This window comes from Chrysoperla carnea, chromosome 2 (genome assembly GCF_905475395.1).
Source record: "Chrysoperla carnea chromosome 2, inChrCarn1.1, whole genome shotgun sequence".
Taxonomy (NCBI): Eukaryota; Metazoa; Arthropoda; class Insecta; order Neuroptera; family Chrysopidae; genus Chrysoperla; species Chrysoperla carnea.
In genome coordinates, this window is record NC_058338.1 from 65,571,868 (window position 1) to 65,592,849 (window position 20,982).

Below are 20,982 nucleotides of genomic sequence, written 5' to 3' on the forward strand. Positions count from 1 at the left end.
TCGGCGCTCGTAGGTATTACCCTAAGAAAAAAAATCAACGTCAAAAATATTTTTGAATTTTTCAAAATTCTTCAATATTTTTTTAACATTATTTAACAATATTCTAAAGAATTCTACCTACTTAATTACAGATCAATTATCGCTTTCATTTCATTTATAAACTTCATATCCAAAAGATAATCTGGCAATTTCAAAACTTTAATGTTTTGAAAATTTACTTCAAAAGAGTTCGAAAAATTCTTTTGATTTCCCTTGGCTGGAAAAAAGAATCCCGATACGCCTAGGGTGTAATGAATGTATACAGAGGTTATGTGAATATTTTACACTAAATTTTATTTGGGAGACTCATTGAGAATATTAAAAATGACCATACAATATAATAAGTTACATGTGTTTATATAACTCAAAAAATAATAATTTTTATTAGGTATTATTATTGTAATATAGGTAGGTACCGACTCAAAAGGTATTTGTTAATCAAAAAATCAATTTATAATATTGACACGTTATTATTTTTTTTTATATAATAATTGCTACAAAATTTTGTTACAATTATAAATTTGATTTACAACATAATTAATATGCAATTGTAATGCTTTAAATATGTCATATTTAATTGTAAAAATCAAAAGTAAAAAATAAACAAAGGTAATAAAAAACCTAATCATTTAGGATAAGTTCAATTTTTAATATACCTACTTTAAACAAGTCATTAAGATTAGAATTAAAATTTAGTATAAACCTGACAATATAATGCAAGAGATTGTATATTGAAACGATTTGAAAGTACACTTATTATCCCATTTCCCTTTCGCAGGAAAACCGAGCTACAAGAAAAATGTTTAGAAAATATAAAAAACGAGAGGTGTCGTAGGACACTCGGATGGAACTATTTTCCTATCGTATCTTCGTATATTAAAATGTAACGCTTAGTTTTTTACTCAGATTTGCTTTGATTTTTTTGCTATAAAAAAACTGTATTAGTATTTGATTATAAATATTAGTTTTGTGGTACGCTACCTTGCAGGTTTAGTGTAATTAGTTTCTTGTAAATGGTTTTTTTTTTTAATTTTTCTCTCTCGACACTGTTTGCGTTTCTGTGCATTGGTAATTTTAGGTTTAATTTTTTTTTTTCATTTTTTCTCTCACAAGTATTAATTTAAGAAGTTAAATACTTGTTTTATTGTTTAAAGAATTAAATATTAAAGCTACTTTAACTCAATATGAATTAATTGTAATGTTAGTTTTAAAAAAAACATACTTCTGATTTAGTAGTCAACCCAATATATGTGCGTACATTACCTTCATTTGGCTTGATCAAGATATTTATTTTGACATAACATAAAATTTCCTTGTTCTTACGTTAAATTTTATCTCTATTATGTTTAGATTCTTCTGATAACTCAAAACTCATTTTTTTGAATGAAAAACATAAACTTTGTACAAAAAATATATGTTGATAGATTGTAAATTATTTTCAAAATATTCTGAAAATTCATGGCAAGTTAAATTGATTAAAAAAGTTTTAGTTTCCTAGGTAACACATCGTCGGATTTTGGGGTCGTTTTAAATTGTTGCACATTTTTTGGTTTTACCTCCCAACCAGCAAACAAATTATAACGTGCGATAACCAACATAGTTACAATAAAAATTACTGCCATTTTAGAATATTTTTCAAAATACACCCTTTTTTCTTTTCTACAAGCAGTATACTTACACCACAAAATGAAACCACCTACAAAAAGATTTTTAATTATGATTACGATTCTTTCTATTACATGGCGCTTTAGTAATAATCCAAATTTGAAATTGAATATTACAATATACAAAATTAAAAAACACTTAAAAAAAGTTGAAACTTTCGATAGGTAATACAAAAAATTATTATTTATAAATTTTATATAAAATTTACTGTAAATAAAATATATAATAATATATAAATACAAGTTAATAGCGATTATCAATATTATAGTGATTTTAAAAAAAGTTCCTGTATAATTATGGCGAATGCGTTGGAAATATTTAGTTTCGTGGAAAATACGTTCGATATATTGGCCTGTACTCCTTTTTTCTAAACCATGTAAATAATTATATTCAATGATAATTATTTTTAAATAACATAAAGTACTTTCGACTAATTACATAAAATATATTAATCGAATCGAATTTTTTAAAGAATAAGAATACAAATAATTGTTTCGAAAATATCGAATAAGCATTTTATTAATTTAATATCTATTTAATTAAAATAATCATTAATTAATTATGACACCGAAAAAAAAACTTTAATATATTTAATGTTTAGAATATTAATTGATTTTTTTTTTTAATAAAAAAGAAGAAAGTTTTTTGTTGTTTAATTTAATTTTGTTTTAAGTGAATGAATTCAATTGAGGTTTTATATTAGAATTTTATTATTTTATATTTATTTATAAATTTATATTGTTTTAATCAATATTCTGGGAACGTGTCTATTAATAATAATTTATTGTACTTGAGTATATTTTATAGTCTAAAAGCCATTACAATGTCTGTCCTAACATGGCTTCCTTGTGAAAAATGTGTACCTAGTCAGTTTAATGTACACCTATATGTTACCTATAATATTATAAGTAAAACTATGTGTTGATCGATTATATATTATAATTTTTAATCTACGATACAACCGGGTGAATATATTGTCAAGTCTAGGTGGATATTATTGAGCACGTCTGGAACCCAAGATTGATCTAGTCTTCAATTAACATTGTATCGAGATACTCTCAATCTAACAACTTTTTCCTCCACAAACAATTCTGTTTAGTGAGGCGTTTTATTTCATTTTCTTTGGGAAGTTTCGATCCCGCGAGTAAGCTAGATATTGACTAAGAAGGTTACAAGAAAAAGTAAGAAATGACAAATAACAAATGAAAAATTCGTTTATTTTCGCGACTAACTAAAGCAAATTTTTAAGTTTTGCGGACAACGAATACACGTTTTTATTTAATGTTAACGCTTGTCCGCATGATCAAAAACTTTTCGAGCTACGTATAAGAGATTTTCCGCCCACTTACAAGAGTAATATTACTAGAGGTGTATTCCAATCAATGGAATTGGAGATTATACATTTAGTAAAATTTAACGCTTGATTGATAAAAATGAGTATTTTTAGCAATCAAGCATATAAGAAAAATGAAATTTTATTTACACCAAATACAAAAGTTGTTAATTCGGAGTTAGATAGTCAATTTTGTTTTGTTACGTAAAATTTAATCCAAACATTGAAACTAAATTTTGACATTTATTTCCAAATTTTGTATACTTTTACCCCTCAAACATGATATTTTTAATAGCTTTTGTTATCTCAACTTATTATACCATTTAACATATGAGAGTGAGACTGTACACTTCAATGAAAGCGCACAGCACATATTTTCATTTTCGCAAATAGAAATAAACAAAAAAATTTCACAGAAGCCGGGACTCGAATCCGGATTCTATAGATATCCGATCTAGGACGTAAGCAACTCCGTCACTTCTGTTCAAAACATACAAATAATATATAGACACGAAGAGATTAAGCATAATTTGTGTCACTCACAAAGGACAAGAGCCCCGACTTCTGTGTAAAAATTGAATATATTGTCCGTGTGACATTCCTTTTTAAATTTCTACGGTTAAAAGATGTCAATATTCGTAGACTCGTATACAATTCTAGATTTATCGATTTTTCTTAGATTGAAGTATTTGTATAAACTATTGATTTCATATGTTTATTTTATGGTAACATAGATACTAGAGTCTCGATAATACTGACTCAATAAAATGGATTACTGGATTTATTTGTTCAGACTATTCAGGGATTTATACAAAAATGCATGTACATGTATGTAAATATATAAATTTTAGTAATTGTACAGGTATAGGCAGCGATTTGAAAAGGGTAGTCGAAAAATGTTATTTGTTTACTGGATGTTTCGAAATACTGAAATTCTACTATTTTTACTTTATTATCAACTAAAATAGATTAACTTGTAACTAATAATAAAAAATATAAAAGAATCTATGTCCGTGTTCAATGCACTCAATAAGTTATCTGTTTTAATTTTTTATTATGACACTTTTTCATTTTGTTTGATTTATTCATTAAGTTTTTATTGAGTTTTCAAATGAGAAAAAGTAGATTTAATATCAACGAATTACATAAGTTTTTACTTAAATATCCTGTTTACTTAAAAATTATATACATGTTACAGTTTAAAATGTTGATAAAAAATCAACGATCAAAACTTGAGTATAAATCTGAACATTTCTTTTTATCAAGACCATTTGCACTAATTAGTCATTTTAAGATAAATTTACCATTACAATATTTTATTTCAATATTCTAATGACTGTTGTAAATTGGAATATTATTTGCATTGTTAATTAGAAGATTTATAAAAAGAAGATTAACAAGTGAAAACAAACAATTGACTGAGTTAATTGTTGAAAAACCCTGTACCATGTCAAGTGTTTAATGCCAATGCTTGCATTTTTTTTTTTAAATTAAGAGTGTTTTAAAGATAAGACAATTATGGTGGCTTTTCGATCGCCATTTATTTAGAAAGCTTTTTCCAGAATTTCGTTTTTCAAGAATATTTCACAAGACCACTTTTTTGGAAAACAAATTTTTCAAACAATAGTTGTTTATTTTTTTAAAAGGAATTAAACTTTTGTTCTATCGGTTTAAAAGATTGGGACCCATCTGGATCCAACACCCAATTGACCTAGGTTGTTCATTTACGAACTCGACCTCACTTATTACGTCTTTAGCAGGCTATACAAATTTCAGCTTGATATATATTTTCGTTTTAAAGTTATCGTGTCCACAGACAGGTAGACGGACAGACAGACAGATGGACCACCGAAATGGACTCTTTAGATAATTTTATGAATACCTATTATCTATAACAAAGTTTTGTTCGTGGCATCAATATTTTTAAGCGTTAAGAGCTTGGGACTAAACTTAGTATACCTTAATATACTTCATATATACATGGTATAACAAAGAATTAGTAATTAGTAGATGTATAAAGAGAAAATTAAAAACAAATATTTTGTATTTAGTAGATATATATGATGAATTAGTAATTAGTTGATGTCACAAAGACACCCTAAGTGTATGTGACATTTGGTGGAAGCGCTGGAAAATAAACAGGTACAGCCATTGAATTACAAACATAAACGAGATTAAAACAAAAAATACCAAAATTTAAAGGTGGGTTGAAAATTTTTGATAAAAAATAATAGCAAATAGACGTGGGACAACATGGGTTTTTTAAAACGATAAATACTTACTTGAATCTTCGTGAGTGGCTTCCTTTTAATGAGTCTACCAAAATTCCCAGCCGCGTTTTTTCAAAACGATAACTCTAATTTGACTTCAAAAATGCTTATTTGAAAACGCAGCCTTTTCGAAAAAAAATTGTAGAGGCAAGTTTGGTAGACTCGGCAAAAGGAAGCTATTTTCACGAATTTTCAAGTATGTATTCATCATTTAAAAAAAACCGTGATGTCTCACGGCCTAAAAGATTATTTTATAAAAAAAACTTTTGATTTCATAATGAAATTAACTAAACACTAAATTTTAAAATTCTTTCTACCGATTATCGGCATCAAATATAGAAGGTATGATAGAAAAGTTTTCAATAATAAAATTTACGAATTAAGTTTTTATTTCACAAGTCATTTTTTAAGGCTTTTATATTGTTAAAACTAATTTTTTAATCTTAACGTACGATTTTCTTACAGGAACTAAAAATTTAACCGTAACCTACTGCGAAGAGTTACAAATATGGTGTAAAATAATTAATTATTTTAGTAAAATATTTGTAGAATGAAATAATGAAACAAATATTTTATCATGAAAGTTTTCACTTTCCGTGTATATATGGTGTTATCGGTGGTATCATCTATAAAATAAATAATTGATATTGATTTTATATATATATATATATATATATATATATATATATATATATATATATATATATATATATATATATATATATATATATATATTTATATTAATTTACTACAATAATTAAAAATTACGTGCATCATATTCTTACTGAATAAAATATGGCGTAATACCATATATGAACGTAATTATTGTTATTTTTTGATTTATTATTGTAGAAAAATCAAAATGATTGTACAATAATGTGATTTTTTAATAAATTTATCCATACGTTTATAATAATTTTCAAGAAATAAACCGTACGAACATTCAGATAATGAACAGAATCTATAATTTGATTGGGTTATGATAAAAAGAAACTATCATCCAAAATTTTTGGACAAGGTTGCACTAAGGTCACGTTATTTTAAAGTGGAAAACTGACTTTCACGTATAAAATTAAACATTAACAAGAACTCTTTCACTCGAAATTCCCTAGGTATACTTAAGTACCGATTCTATTTGTTGATATTTTCACTCTTAGAAATTCACGATCACCCTTATGTGGGATGAGAGATTAAGGGTTCCAGCAATTCGAATGAGGTGCAGTTGAAGATGCAATATAAATCCGGTAAAATCCGTCATTGAGCGCAAGAATAATTCTTGGATGGAAAATTTGGCATCTCGTTTTCAAAAATGTTCCTGAACGTAAAAGTACAGGTTGCCGCTGCGTACCCTGTAGGCTATTGATAAAACTAATTAAACAAATAAATAATACTGACCGAAGGGGTCAAAATGAACAAGGGCCTTTAAGACATTTTTCTCAAAACCCTCCAGTTTTCGAGTAAAAATTTGTAAAATTTGATAAAACGCAATATCAATTTGATTTTTAAAATTTTTATCCCTGAAAAAGTTTATCAAAAAATCAGGTTTGAACTATGCATAAAATTTTTATTTGTAGTGTAAAGCTTACTCAACAAGTTACATTTTAAGTGCTTGATTGTTAAATGTTAAGAGAGTGCGACAAAATAACCACTCCACTCAAAATTTCACCAATCGACTCGAAATAATGCAACCCCCTGGAAAATTAGAAAAAGCGTTTAACGTACGTTTTTTTTTTTTTAAACGAGATCCTGTATAAATTTTCCATGCGAAAATTATTTATGCTCAATGACGGATTTTACCAAGCCTAACACCAAATTATGCTTTCTTTTACGCACCGAACACCTGGAAGCCTAAAATTTAAATTTTCCAAAAATTTGGACCCCGCAATATTAGATGGGAAGATGGCTTTCTGTGAAACTTTTTCTAACCCACCCTAAAATATTCTTTGGATCACTGTGATCAAAAGCTCTCACGGCCACAAAAATTTTTAATGAGCAGTTTTCGAGCTACGGATAATCAAAGCTGCACATATATTTATTGTACTTACCTATATGACGATGAAAACGGCTTTCTGTGGAACTTTTTCAAACCATCCCGCGGCCACAAAAGTTTTGAACAATTAGTTTTCGAGCTACGGACTATATAACTATAATGTATGTGTAGCTTTGATTGCCCGTAGCTCGAAAATTACCCTCCAAAAAATTTTTTGGCTCTAAGAGCTTTTGATCACAATGATCCAAAGAACATTTTAGGGTGGGTTAGGAACAGTTTCGCTATATTAGCTCAGTTGGTTAAGGCGTAACCAATTCCGTCCGCGGTATGCTTAGGGTAGCGTGTTCGATTCCCGCCGTCGCAACAAATTTAATTTAATTAATATATGTGATGAGCTGGTGTAGTGCCCATCTCACCCTCTAAAATTGAGGAGCTGATAAATGAAATTATCAGCGGAAAGGTGGTTAAACACATATATGGTATCACAATGGGCTCTACAGCCTAAGTGTGTCCTTCGTGGACAGCCAATATAACCTAACCTAACCTAAGAAAAGTTTTTACAGAAAGCCATTTTCCTATCTTATATTGCGGGGTACTTTCAGTTTTGCAAGAATTTGAAAATTGTCACGATTTTCGAATGTAAAATATACCTATAATTTTGACATCCCTTGTATAAAATTGTACTCGCGAAAATGCGTAAAAACAAAACTGATTTATAAAAAACAAATAAAAATTTAATTGTATTCACAACAGACGGCAGTAAGCGTAGACGACCACGTTAAAATATTTATTTACACACTATTCAATTTTAAAAACTCTTTTAAAATTTTAAGCACGTATCGTTAAAAATCAGAACAGATATAAGTTTGAACGTTACTAATGTTCTGATCACATAAACGATTAAACATTTAACATTGTTTGTTCTATGTGGTCAATAATTAATTTAATTAAATAGCAGTTGTAGACGCGGTATCATTAATTAATTATATACAAATTAGGGTGGTTTACATCAATGTAAAGATGACACCATTTCTTTCATTGGTAAGTTTGTATTCGAGAATATCAGTCAAGTTTTCATAGATTTTTCTAAATAATTTTCTAAATAATTAAAAAAAAAAATTAAATGTGTTTATTAAAAGTGCATTATCGAAAAGTGATTTTGGTTTTATAAATTGTGTTTATGTGATGAGATTATTTTGTGAATTTGTGAAAACTAAGATCGAAACTGTGAATAATCGAATTTTTCCGAATTGAAAAATGTCGGAATACAAAAATTTTTTTGACCCTTTTCATGGATATTTTGAGTGATATAAAAATAGGAAAGATTAAAGTTTACCTTGAGCCTACTAGCATGAACTAAGTTACATGTGCGAGAAAAATGTGCCAAAATTGAGGTTTCGATTTATAAGTCTAATAAATCCGTTTGATTTATAATATTTTGATAGTCTTAGAGAAAGTTGTCCTATAATGATCTTCCTAAGAAATAATGTAATTTATAGCCAAACTATTCGAGATATGTATGTATATAGGTACAACTTCGAAATTTCGACATGTTTTTGGTTTCTTTATTCAAGTGTTCAAAGATTGGCATGTCAATTTATTTCGGTTCAAATTTTTAGAATAATTCAATATTTCTCAAAAGGGATCGTTTTGACCGACCTTATTGTAAGAATAGTTAGTAAAATGATCTCATTGCATTTTTTACTAAACAGTTCATATAAAATATTCACTGTTCTTTTACATTGCATCAACGATTAGTATGAAAAACAAAATCACTTGTAAAATCATCTAAATTATCACTTTCAAGACCCGACCCGCCACATGATGGGAGATCATTTTATCTATTATAATTTTACACACAAAATAGGGATCATTTTAACGTATATAAAGGGGATTACTTTACCCGTAACGACAAATTTGAATATCCGCATAAAAACTGACCTTAAAATTAAGTATAGGTACACCCATCAAAATATAAAACTATTAAAAGTTAACAGAAGCCAACAGTAAAACAACCAGCCGGCAAAAACTCACATAAAAAAGAAATTTTACGTTGAGATTAAATCATATAAGCAGCAAAATTAATATTTTAGCTATAACACACAAATTAGCTTATACATCGTCATAAGTCTTTGTAGAACGATTAATTTGATCACGCGGAAGCCATCTATCGATAAATATACTATATGGCTTTAATGGTTTACTTAAAACAACGAGGGATCATTTTACCCTGAGGGATCACTATTTAAGACTTTCCCGTAATTCATACACTATATCTGAAATATAAAAATGAATCGCTGAATGTGTTGCTAAGCGCAAATCTCTAGAGCAGCCGATTTCGGTAATTCTTTTTTTATAATATTCCTTGAAGTAAGAGGATCGGTTCTTACAGAGAGAAAAATTTTAAAAATTGCCTGAAAAAGTGTAAAAAAACAACACTTTTCTATATTCCCATACAGAAGATTCGTAATAATAATTAAAAGTCAATTTGAATTTTAATTTACCGTACCATACAGTTTAAATGTTAGTAGAGAGGTTCCGAGAAAGCAAAACAATACAATGACTGCTTTTAAATGACTTCATTTGGAGCAACAAAAGTAGTTCGGGGAAATTTTTAAGGTTTGTAATAGTATTTGCTGTTGTATGTTTATTAATCATAACTATTAAAGCTAGCCCATGTACTTTTTCCCTTTACAGAAAAAAAATCTGGAAGGTATTTAAAAAATAATAAAAATAAAGAATCGACTGTTAGGTGGTACGAAGCATAGATAATAAATATTTATATTATACTATAGTGGTATGAAGTTTGCCGGGTCAGCTAGTTTAAAAATAATACAAGAGACATAGTTTTCTTGAGGATAATGAAAATATTGAATAATGCGGATAATTAAATTTGATTTTATCATCAAATCAAATATAATTAATAATCAATACATGCAAATTAATTCAATGTTAAAATAAAAAAAAATAAAAAATAGTGAAATTGAAAAATAATAATAAATAAAATAAAATTTAAATATTCAATACGTATGAGTGATCCATTAACCGCAATCTTATTTTAGATAATAAAATAATTATTTAAATTTATATTTTTTACCCGGAAATAAATTTTATATTCGTAAATAAATTAAATATCTATTTATTTATGAATGAAATTGAAAAAAAAAAATTATATTGCTGCTGTGACTTTTATCTCACGCATATTTTAAATCGAAATGATCACAAATCTAATTAACAAACAATTAAGTAAAACGGCTTGACCTTTAACTACGTTTTCGAAGTAATTCGAAAGTAGTTCTGAACTGATTAGACAAATTAGAAAATTTCTCTGATCCAAATTGGTACCAATTTTTAACTAGTGTTTTTATATCATATTGAGAATGCAAATTTTTCATAACGTGTACAGAAATTCATAAAATTTTCGTCATATGGATATTCGATGTGTCAGGAACAAAAATTTTCGGAAGTTTTAAGTTGCTTGTAAAATTAAAATTTTAAATTCGTGGACATATCTGTTGTTTAAAAAATTGCGGAAAAATTCGTATTTGGAATCGCTTTGAGTGTTATAATAAATATAGACTTATGCTCTGTATCGAAAGTTAATAGAGAAACGAAAATTGAAAATTTGTATGCAGACTAAGACAGTGTCAAGGAAATGATTTTTGGAGTCTAATAAAAAATCTTTTATAACCCTTTAGAATTTTTTCACAATTTTACCCTCTAGAATTTTTCGCAATTGTTTTTTTTACGGAAACACAATTTTTTGTCGTTTAGGTGGATTTAAAATTTAATAAATCCAGTTTAGTTCACGGTGAACAAATATTTATTTTGGTTTGACATTTTAATAAAAATTTCAATCCCAAATATCAGTAATCGTCAAATTAACAAGATTGTGGAGTTCATTGTACTATTTGTTAGTTCCCATAAAAATGGAGGATGGAGGTATCAGTCTTACCTTCTTTTAAGGGGTTATATATCGAATGTTAGAATTTTCAAAAAATCGATTTATATTTCCGGAATGTACATATATTTAAGTATATTCTCTGAAGCTTTGAAGTTGATCCGAGTAATATTTACAAAGATATACGCATTAAAAAAAATTTAACTGAGTGTAACCATCTTTTGAAACTTTAACCGCGTTTTTCTCGAAACAGCGTTTTCAAAGGCGCTGAGCAAGATTCCTCCGAAACGGCGAAATATCCTATATGTATACTTTTTTATATTTATGTACAATAAATAGTGTTCCAAAAAAAAAAAAAACTCACAAAAATTCTTTATGCGCTCGAAACTGAATATAACCCCTTAATTAGGATTTAACATTTTCTTCTATTCAGTACAAATTACAAAAATTAACTTAATTAAACTTAAACACTTAACACAATTTTCGTGTATTTTGAAATATCATTTGAAATTTAAAACGATAATACTAATCACGTATTTTTCTTGGAAAATTTCTATTAGGGATTAAAAGCGTACTGTAATTTCTTCCGTTAATTAACAATGACCTATTTTCTAATAATAGCATTGTATTTAACCAGTAAAATAAACCAATTGCTACTTTTTACTAGTTTTTTCTTTACCAAAAACATTCTATAAATTAAAAATACAAATTAATTTTTTTTGCAGATTGTGCTATTCACCTGCACCGCAATTTCATCAACAGCATTATCCACAAGACAAGAACAAACTTTAGCATTAGAACAACGTCGAGAATTATTAAAACAGCGTTTACAACATTTAGAACAAAGTAATTATAATGATATATTAGCAAATCGTATTGCTGCTTACCATTTAGATCAACAACGTCGATTACTTCGTGCCAAATTAAAATTAAAACGTGGTTTACAAGGTCAAACTAGTGTCTATCCAGGAATAATTAAACATTATGGTGTTCATCCAATGGGATTCCGTTATTTTGTTGGCTATCAAAAACCATCATCTTCACGATATTTACCACCAACTGGATCAGTAAATAAACCTCCATACAGCTACTTCCCAGAACAACGACCACAATCTGCAGCACGCCCGTCAACTCATTATGGCCCACCACAACCGCCGGTTGAAGTACACCCAATTGATACACCATCAGTTCCTCCACCACAACCTCCAGAACCTGAGGTACCTAGACCAATAGTGAATACAGCACAAGCTCCAGCAAGCCGGCCAGATATTATAATTCAGACAGATGGATCTGGACAAAATCCAACGGTACAAGTAAATCCACCACAAAATCCAACTGTCCAAGTACGACCAGTACAGCCAGTATTTCCACAACCACCGGTGGTTTTGTCTCAACCTGCACCTCCTCCTACAGTTATAATACAACAACAACCACAGCCACAGCCAAGGCCTCAGCCGAGCCCACCAATTGTAGCAAATGCATTCCCGGTGCAACCGATACAACCACAACCGCCAATATATTCTTTGCAACCATTCCCTAATCTAGTCCCTGTTCAACCACAACCCACATTACATTTACATCCGGTACCAAATGGTTTTCCTCTTCAACAAGTTCCACAATTTCATTTACAACCAGTTCCTAATCACTTAATACCCGTGCAACCAAATCCTCCACCAATTCATTTACATCCTGTACCTAATGGAATTCCAATACAACCTGCTTTACGCCCTGCTCTACCCTTACCTCCACAGCCAGTATTCCCTACTCAACCAGTTCAACCTCCAGTAGTAAGAGTACCATCGATTACACTTAATCCTGTAAATCCCATTTTACGACCTGTATTGCAAACAAATATTCCAGTTGGTACAACTTTAACTGTAGCTCCCGCAGGTTCACCTAATTTAATTCCAAGAACTAATTTATTACCATTACCGTTACCACCTCCAAACGGAGTAAAAATTTTCCCAGGAAATGCTGTTGAATCATCATATAGTGCCACATTCCCAAAAGTGCCATTCATTCAAAATATTCCACAAGGTTTGTGGCCATTTCCCACAGGACCAAATGGACCAATTTTACCAAACATTGTTTCAAATGGACAACTGGTACCGACTTTACAAAACCATCCGCCACATTTAATCCCAAATCACCCGCCACACTTGATACCAAATCAACCGCCTCACTTGATACCGGCACAAGGCGGATTAGTACCAATACAACATCAACATATACCAATTGTTCCAAATGGGCATATACCATCTAGTATTCATCCACCAAACATATCTTTGGAGCCACCATACATAAAACGTATTGACAAAAATTAGAATGAAATGTTTGGGCATATTGTATGTTTGGTGCTAGTCTGTCTAATGTGTCATATTTTTTTATTTATAAAATATAAAATTTGTTTAATATTTGGGATGTTACTTATTTTATATTCGTTTAAATTGTTCGGTAAACTTTCTGCTTCCACCAAGTATAGACGCAATGACGTACTGCAATGACATACTCGGCGGATATCTTTTTTTTCTTTTCTTAATATCCTTTATTGAAGTTGGAGATCCAAATTTATAGCATGCATTTTCTAGAATAAGGGATCGGACTAATTTTTTTTTCACTTCAGATGAAGAATTCTGACTTCACGAATGAAAAGGTGAAGTTGGTTTTTTAAAATCTTAACTAGTATGCAAGATATGAACGTTTAAAATTCCTAATTAAACAATGAGAAAGATACCCACTAGTAACGTCATACGTGGGTATCGCCGTAGAGAACTAATAAGAATAAAACTTTGTTTTGCGAAAAGGAGGTGTGTAACTTATAACTTCTTCATTTTTTAATCAATTTTAATTTCACTTTCAAATTTTGTCATAGTATCAAGTGTAGTTTTATATTTTTATATGGCCAATTCGACATCAGAAAACCCGTATCTAGATTGAAAATGAAAAACTTTGATTAGATATTCAACTAAAAAATATAGATACCAGTTATTTTAGGGAGTAAGAAGCGTGTTGCGAATACCAGCTTTTCTTATTCACTCAACTTTTAAACAAGAAACTTTAAAATTTTTTTAAATATAATTCTTCTTCCTTATCGTAAATTGTTTTTAAAAATCGTTAAATTGTAAAAATGTTAATAAGCATAATGCTGCCTCAACAGTTTTTGGGATTTGAGTGACTATTGAGCTCAATTCTAGAGCAAATTTTAACGTCATTTATGTGTTTGTACGCTTTTCGTTGGTTAAACTTCTAGTTACCAAGACTTGATTCAGCACGCGGCGTATAAATAATGCTTTAGTTTAACAAGCGATAGCGAGATAACTTAATTTAAAATGAAGAATTCATCTTAATTATTTTTATTGAATAAATTATTAATGTAGTTGTTTCGTTGAATGTTAGAGAAACTAGTAAGTGCAGACAGCGGTGTGACTGTCTATATAAAGCAACATCTTGGCGATCTGTCTATTAAAAAACCAGTTATTATCTCATAGTAGTTGTTACATCATAACTGGAATGGGCGTTTTCTACACACCCTCCTATAGGGTGTCACCCATAAATTTATTGATTTACAAGATTACTTTCATCAAAATATTTGTTATCATTAACTGTAACAAAAATTTAGTAATATGTCATATATAAGTTATTCCAAAAAACAGATTCTTCGAGGACATGTAATTTAAAGAGGTGGTTAAATTGTAAACTATAGTATTTCTTAAATAAATTGATTTGAATACAAATGATTTTTGGAACTATGTTCCTTATCGTGTTCTCTAATAGTATTCTCAACAAAGATATTGTCTTGTGGTTAGAGTGCTCACGTAAATTGATTTTTTAAATTAAAAACACATAATTTATAGCGAAGGAAACGTAGTTCTTACCCAGAGTACCTTGACTACTGTCGCTCCTTTTCTTAAATTTTTTACGAAGTAAATGCTCGCGTTATATCTAGGGGTTAAATTTATAGCACTTTCTGTAGATATAAATATACATATCTGATAAAAAGCTTATTACATTTCCACCCTTAAATTTAGATAATAGAACTTCTTTGAAAATTGAATAACATTGATCTATATATGTAATTATAGGTATATATATGTTTGAATCTCTAGCCTGTTTTCCTGTCGATTCGCGAGATCTTTCTCCTTTTTTCTTTATCAAATTCCATGATTTACCCTGAATTTAAAGCTTATCGTGCCATTAGTCGGCAAAAAAAAAATACTATGACGAAAAATAGCTACAATGACGACTAATGACTACTAAATGACGGTCTAAAAATGTGCGGAATAAAATAAATTCATCGTTTTTATATATAACGAAGAAAATTTTTGTAATCGTAAGTTTTGCTGTAGATCTATATCTAATATTTATCTTTCTCGAAATATTCAAATCATTGAAAAAAGTTTTATAACTCATTAAGACCTCCGAAACTTTCGATATTTACGACTTTCGATATTTCATCATGACTGTGAGAAACTAAGCTGGTTAAAAAAAAGAAACTATGGATTAATATTTGAACCCTGGAAAGTGTCTACAAGGTTCTTGAGCTTTTTGAGGAAATCATTTTGAGGCAGAGCTTTTTAAGGAAATCGTTTTCATGCCAGAACCTTTATAACTGAGATTTGCATACTTCTATAATCTTAATTACTTTATGATTGAGAATCTTTCCCTGGAAAGATCTTTGTTTTTGTTAAGGAATTTGCCATTTTTTTATTTCTGTAATATCTTTATTCAAGAATACACGTCTTACTTTTCCACTACCTTTTCATTTCCTTATGTATCTATTATGTATTTTTTCCATTGCTTGTTGTTGATAGATTTCCGAACAATATGAAACATTAAATAAGTAACTTCTATACGAATTGCTTCAAAATTTTTCTCCAGAAATAGGAAAAACTTTGAAGAAACATTAGTATTCGAAAAAAATTTTCTGGTTTCTTCATTTAATTTTAAATTTTCAACGGATGTGTAATAATACTTTAGATATATTTATTTTGTACATAAAAAAAGTTTTAATTGATCACATTTTAAAGCAAATGTTGTAAAACAAATAATTGGATGAATGAATTATCGTTCGAAATGAGATGTAATACCATTGTACCTGTGATCCTCAAATACGAGAAATTAAAAAGGCGTTATTTATATATTTTTATAAAATTTATATGGTTTTTAACATTGTATAATTAAAAATAATTGTTTATATTTTTTTAATATTGTAAAAAAAAACACAATAAATTTTTGTATTATAATTATTGCATTTCATTTTTTAAGGGTATTTTAAAACTGCAAAATATCGTTATTTATTTAAGTGGTTATTCTTTGGTAAAAAAACCTACTTTTATAATCAATAAAAATTATGAACTGGGAGGGAGGAAATCGTAATGTCAACAAATTTAGAAATAAACAAATTTAAAAATAAATTTACAATCGAGTTTTGAAGATTTATTGATGCATTAGGTAAGAATCTAAAATTAAACTAACTTATAAGTTAAATATTTCGATATCTAGTTAATAATCTTGAAAATGGAAATAATACGTAATAATTTAGAAGAAGTTATTCTAAGAATTACACTTTTTATATACCAAAAATCATATTTATTTTCTTATAAATGCCTTTCTTATCAATCATTTGTACTTCATCAAAAGTGAATGAAAATAAAAGTAAAAAATAAAGTAGTTTTTTATCATTTTTTAAATGAATGTACCCTTTTTAATTTTATTCATACGAGAATTATAGAAAAATAACCATTGAAATATAATAAAACATTTGTGTCGAGAAGTTCGTTAAGAGTTCATATATATCAAGATATGCTAAGTTTAGTTCCAAGTTTATAACTCCTAAAAATATTGATACTGCGAACAAAATTTTGGTATAGGTGTTCATAAAACCACCTAAAGAATCCATTTCCGATTGTCCGTCCGTTTTTCTGTCCATAATTCATCACAATAACTTAAAAACAGGATGTAAAAAATGGAGAAATGAACAACATAGATCAAGGTCTTGAATCTGTAGGACCTACATTGTAAAGCATTAGAGATAGAACAAAAATATAAATGTAAAAAAATGTTCCTTTTAAAAAAAATATATAACTTTCGTTTGAAACATCACTGTTTACACATGAGAGCGCAAATAAGGATAAAAATTATGTGTCCATTTTCTCCAAAAGTGTAAAAGTGTTAAAAATTTGTAGGTAGCTTCAATTAGTGGTCTTGTGAAAGATTCTCGAAAGACAAAAAGATTCTAGAAAATACTTTCCTATAATTCGTTTTCCACCATAATTATGAGGGCTATGTACATAACTGTACAGGGTATTTCAACAATTAACTCAGTCAGTTGTTTGTTTTCACTTGTTTTAAACTGCTTTTCAACCTAAATTTACAACATTTCTTACTAAATTTTCCCTACAATTTTTTTTTAGTTCAGTTAACATACACAGTTAACAACAACAAACTCAGTTCTGTTATGATAATGTTTTATAGAGGTAAATCAACGTACCTACATAGGAAATTGTCTATACGCCGTGTAAATTTAGTTATTGTATATACGTGAATAAATCGAAGGACGTACGGAGTTGTAAAAATGATCTATAATTAGATCATTTTGTGATTATATTTTCTTAAGTTTGTTTTTAGATCAATTTTCATAACTGTTGTTACCTCCTTAACTTTGGGTTAAATTTTTAACACATCTTTGAATAAATATAAATGCAATATCTTAATGGATATTGTAAACGGGATTTGATTATAAATGAAACATTTAATTTATAAAAAATAATTTTTATTTATGGATTCGGAATGTGCAAAATTTTGATGTACAAAAATAATTACATTTAATAAATATTATGAACATTATTTTAGAGAGATCTCTTCAATGGAAAAAATTTTAACATTAATTTTAACATTAAATCCCTAATGATATGCTAATCCATGTCCATAACCTAATCCATGTCCATAACCTAATCCCAAACCATAACCATGACTCAAACCATATCCTAAGCCATGGCCGTAGGAAATAGCTGGAGCGGCAGAAATTGTTTTTGAGTAGATTGGAGCTGATGCATAACTGATTGCTGGAGCGGCAATTGCTTTGGAGTAGATTGGTGCTGATGCGTAACTGATTGCTGGGGCATGTGCAATGCTTAATGCAGGTGCATGAGAGATACTTGCATATGCTGGAGCATGTGCAATACTCAATGGTGCAGATGCATAACTTAAAGCTGGTGCAGCAATAGCAGCATGGCCATATGATAGAGATGGAGCAGCTAATAATGATGGTGCAGCAGCGTATCCATGTCCATAGCCTAAGCTACCTAAACCTAATCCACCATATCCATAACCTAATCCACCATAGATTCCACGTTTTTCTGTTTTCTTTGATTCATTTTGTCCATATACGGTTGCAATTAAAGCAAAGATCAAACATACCTAAAAAGAAAAAAAAAACAATACTGTAGGAGCTTTGAAACTTCGAATCGACTTGAAACTTCGAGCAATTTATACAATCTTTTTTGAGTATCTCTCATAACTACGATTTTTATTTTCAGAGAAAATTTTGAACTATAAATCTTTAACCAACTTCAAAAAAGTTTCTCAATTCGATTTTTTTAAAAGTTAGTGTCTATTTATCTAAGGATTTTTAGCCGATCGGCGTGATTATTATGGCACTTACAAACACAGTTGGGCCTGTGATGAGTGTCTTATCTTCTTTCGTGTTTTCTAACCAGGTTATACCTGATGACAGTTAGAAAACTGTATCCAGAACGGGGCTAAGAAACCAGGAGAATTTTTATGTACGATGCACGAGAGTTTCGATGTAAGTATATCATAAATATACAAAAATGCTGTACGAGTTTTGCCATTTCGACTTTGAAAAAATAAGTAAAAAAGAAATTTTAAACTATAAATCTTTAATCAACCTCGAATAAGTTTCTCAATTCAATTTTTTAAATGTTAGGGCCATTTTCTCCAAGGATTTTATTTTCTCCAAGGATTGGTATGATTATTGTGCCACTCAAAAACTCAGTTGCATCCGTAGTGGGTTCCTTACACTCTTTCGTGTTTTCTAACCATATTAAAGTTGATATGGCTAGAAAACTGTAAGCAGAACGGGTCTGGGAAACCAGGGGAACTGTATATCTACGATCCACAATAGTTTCGATGTATATCATAAATATACAAAGTCGACGCAAAAAAAAAAAAATTGAAATCGTTCTTGAATGATGAGAGTCGAGATCGTCAAAATATGTACACCGATCCAAAATTTTCAAGTAAGAAATTAAAACGAAAGGGTTATTTTTGTGATTATCGCTCTGATGAGTGATATTTGTCGGAAATAATAAAGCAGTTTTTTACACTGTCTATCTACACATCTCGAAAAAAAATTCTATTTTAGGACTATCTTAAGGCCAAATTTTAAAAAGTTGAAAAAAATTAAAACAGTGGAGTTAGTTTCGTCTGTATACTTTCCTAGTATTTTTAAAAAAGACTTAAAGATTGTGTGATTGTTGTGATCGCGAAAAAATTTTCAAATTTTCACTTACCATGAATTTCATATTGATAATGTTATGTTATAAAATTTTCCAAAAAAACACTTAATTCACACACAAGATTTACTTGGTTGCTTACGATTTTGTTATGCCCTTACCCACAATCAATCCAATATTTATATATAAAATGGTAGGCGACATATCACCCCCCAAAAAAGTGCTCTTACTATTTTGTAAATTGATATGTATTTTTTTTTTATTATTTGTGAAAAAAAAAATTTCATAAAACTGGTTCAAAATAATAATATAACACACACACATAATGTAAGAGTGAGTTATATCATGTTATCTTTGTTCATTGTACTCGATTATATAATAATGTGTCCTCACTCAATAATAGGTATACAAAGAAATTCATAAGGAAAACTTTTAGATTGTGTGTATTATTTTGAAAACATGTTAAAATGAACATAACACCCGATTCTATTACTTATTTTTTACCTCTATATAAAGATTACAATTTTAATAAACGATCCCTATGGTCTAAGAGACGGTATAAGGACGATCTTCACCCATCTGATAACCAGATGAGACATATTTTTTATGAAATTTTATTGATTTTTAAACATGCCTATCTTACTTTTTCTATCAAAAAGTGTTAATGACTATTTTTAATTTAATTAATTTTTTCATGAACGGGTTTTTTCAGGCAAGCCTATACCATTAATTTCGTAATTAAATTATCTTTCTTCTGAGACTAATTTCGATTAGCTAACAGATTGGTGAAGTTACCTCATCAAGTATGAACAGATAAGTCAATATAAGTAACTACACCGATCTGTTAGCCAATCGAAATTGGTATCAGAAGTAAGATAATTTTATAACGAAAATAATGGTATAGGCTTGCCTGAAAGAAACCGTTCATGGAAAAAATTAATGAAATTAAAAATAGCCATGAACACTTTTCGATAGAAAAAATATGATAGACATGTTCAAAAATCAATAAAATTTCATAAAAAATATGTCTCAACTGGGTATCAAATGGGTGAAGATCGACCTTTTAACGTCTCCTGTACCGCAAGGTCGGCCATACATATCCATAACTTTTGAGGAAGGTAAAATTTGGAAAATTCGAAAATTCATTGATTTGGCAAATTGATTGGAGTGAGGACAAAAAAGTAAAATGTTGTCTAAGTTGGCTGTCCTAATGCTGAAAACCTAGAAAATAAAGGATGATCCAATTTCAGTTTCGTATGTGTGCAACTCAGCCCACTTGTTGTAAAGAAATAACAATTCTATAAGAA

The 20,982-nt window shown here is 28.9% G+C and overlaps 2 protein-coding genes across 2 annotated transcripts in view; both read right to left on the reverse strand.

Moving 5' to 3' along the window:
- Positions 1 to 20,982, reverse strand: part of LOC123292846 — a 69,249-nt gene that overhangs the window by 10,357 nt on the left and 37,910 nt on the right. The window lies entirely within an intron of this gene.
- On the reverse strand, positions 17,954 to 19,825 carry LOC123291725 (cuticle protein 65-like). Its single transcript, XM_044872117.1, has 2 exons — positions 19,733 to 19,825; positions 17,954 to 18,617 (listed from the first exon to the last, which is right to left on the reverse strand). The coding sequence occupies exons 1-2, from the start codon at positions 19,742 to 19,744 to the stop codon at positions 18,102 to 18,104; spliced, it is 528 nt and encodes a 175-aa protein (XP_044728052.1). The 5' UTR covers positions 19,745 to 19,825; the 3' UTR covers positions 17,954 to 18,101.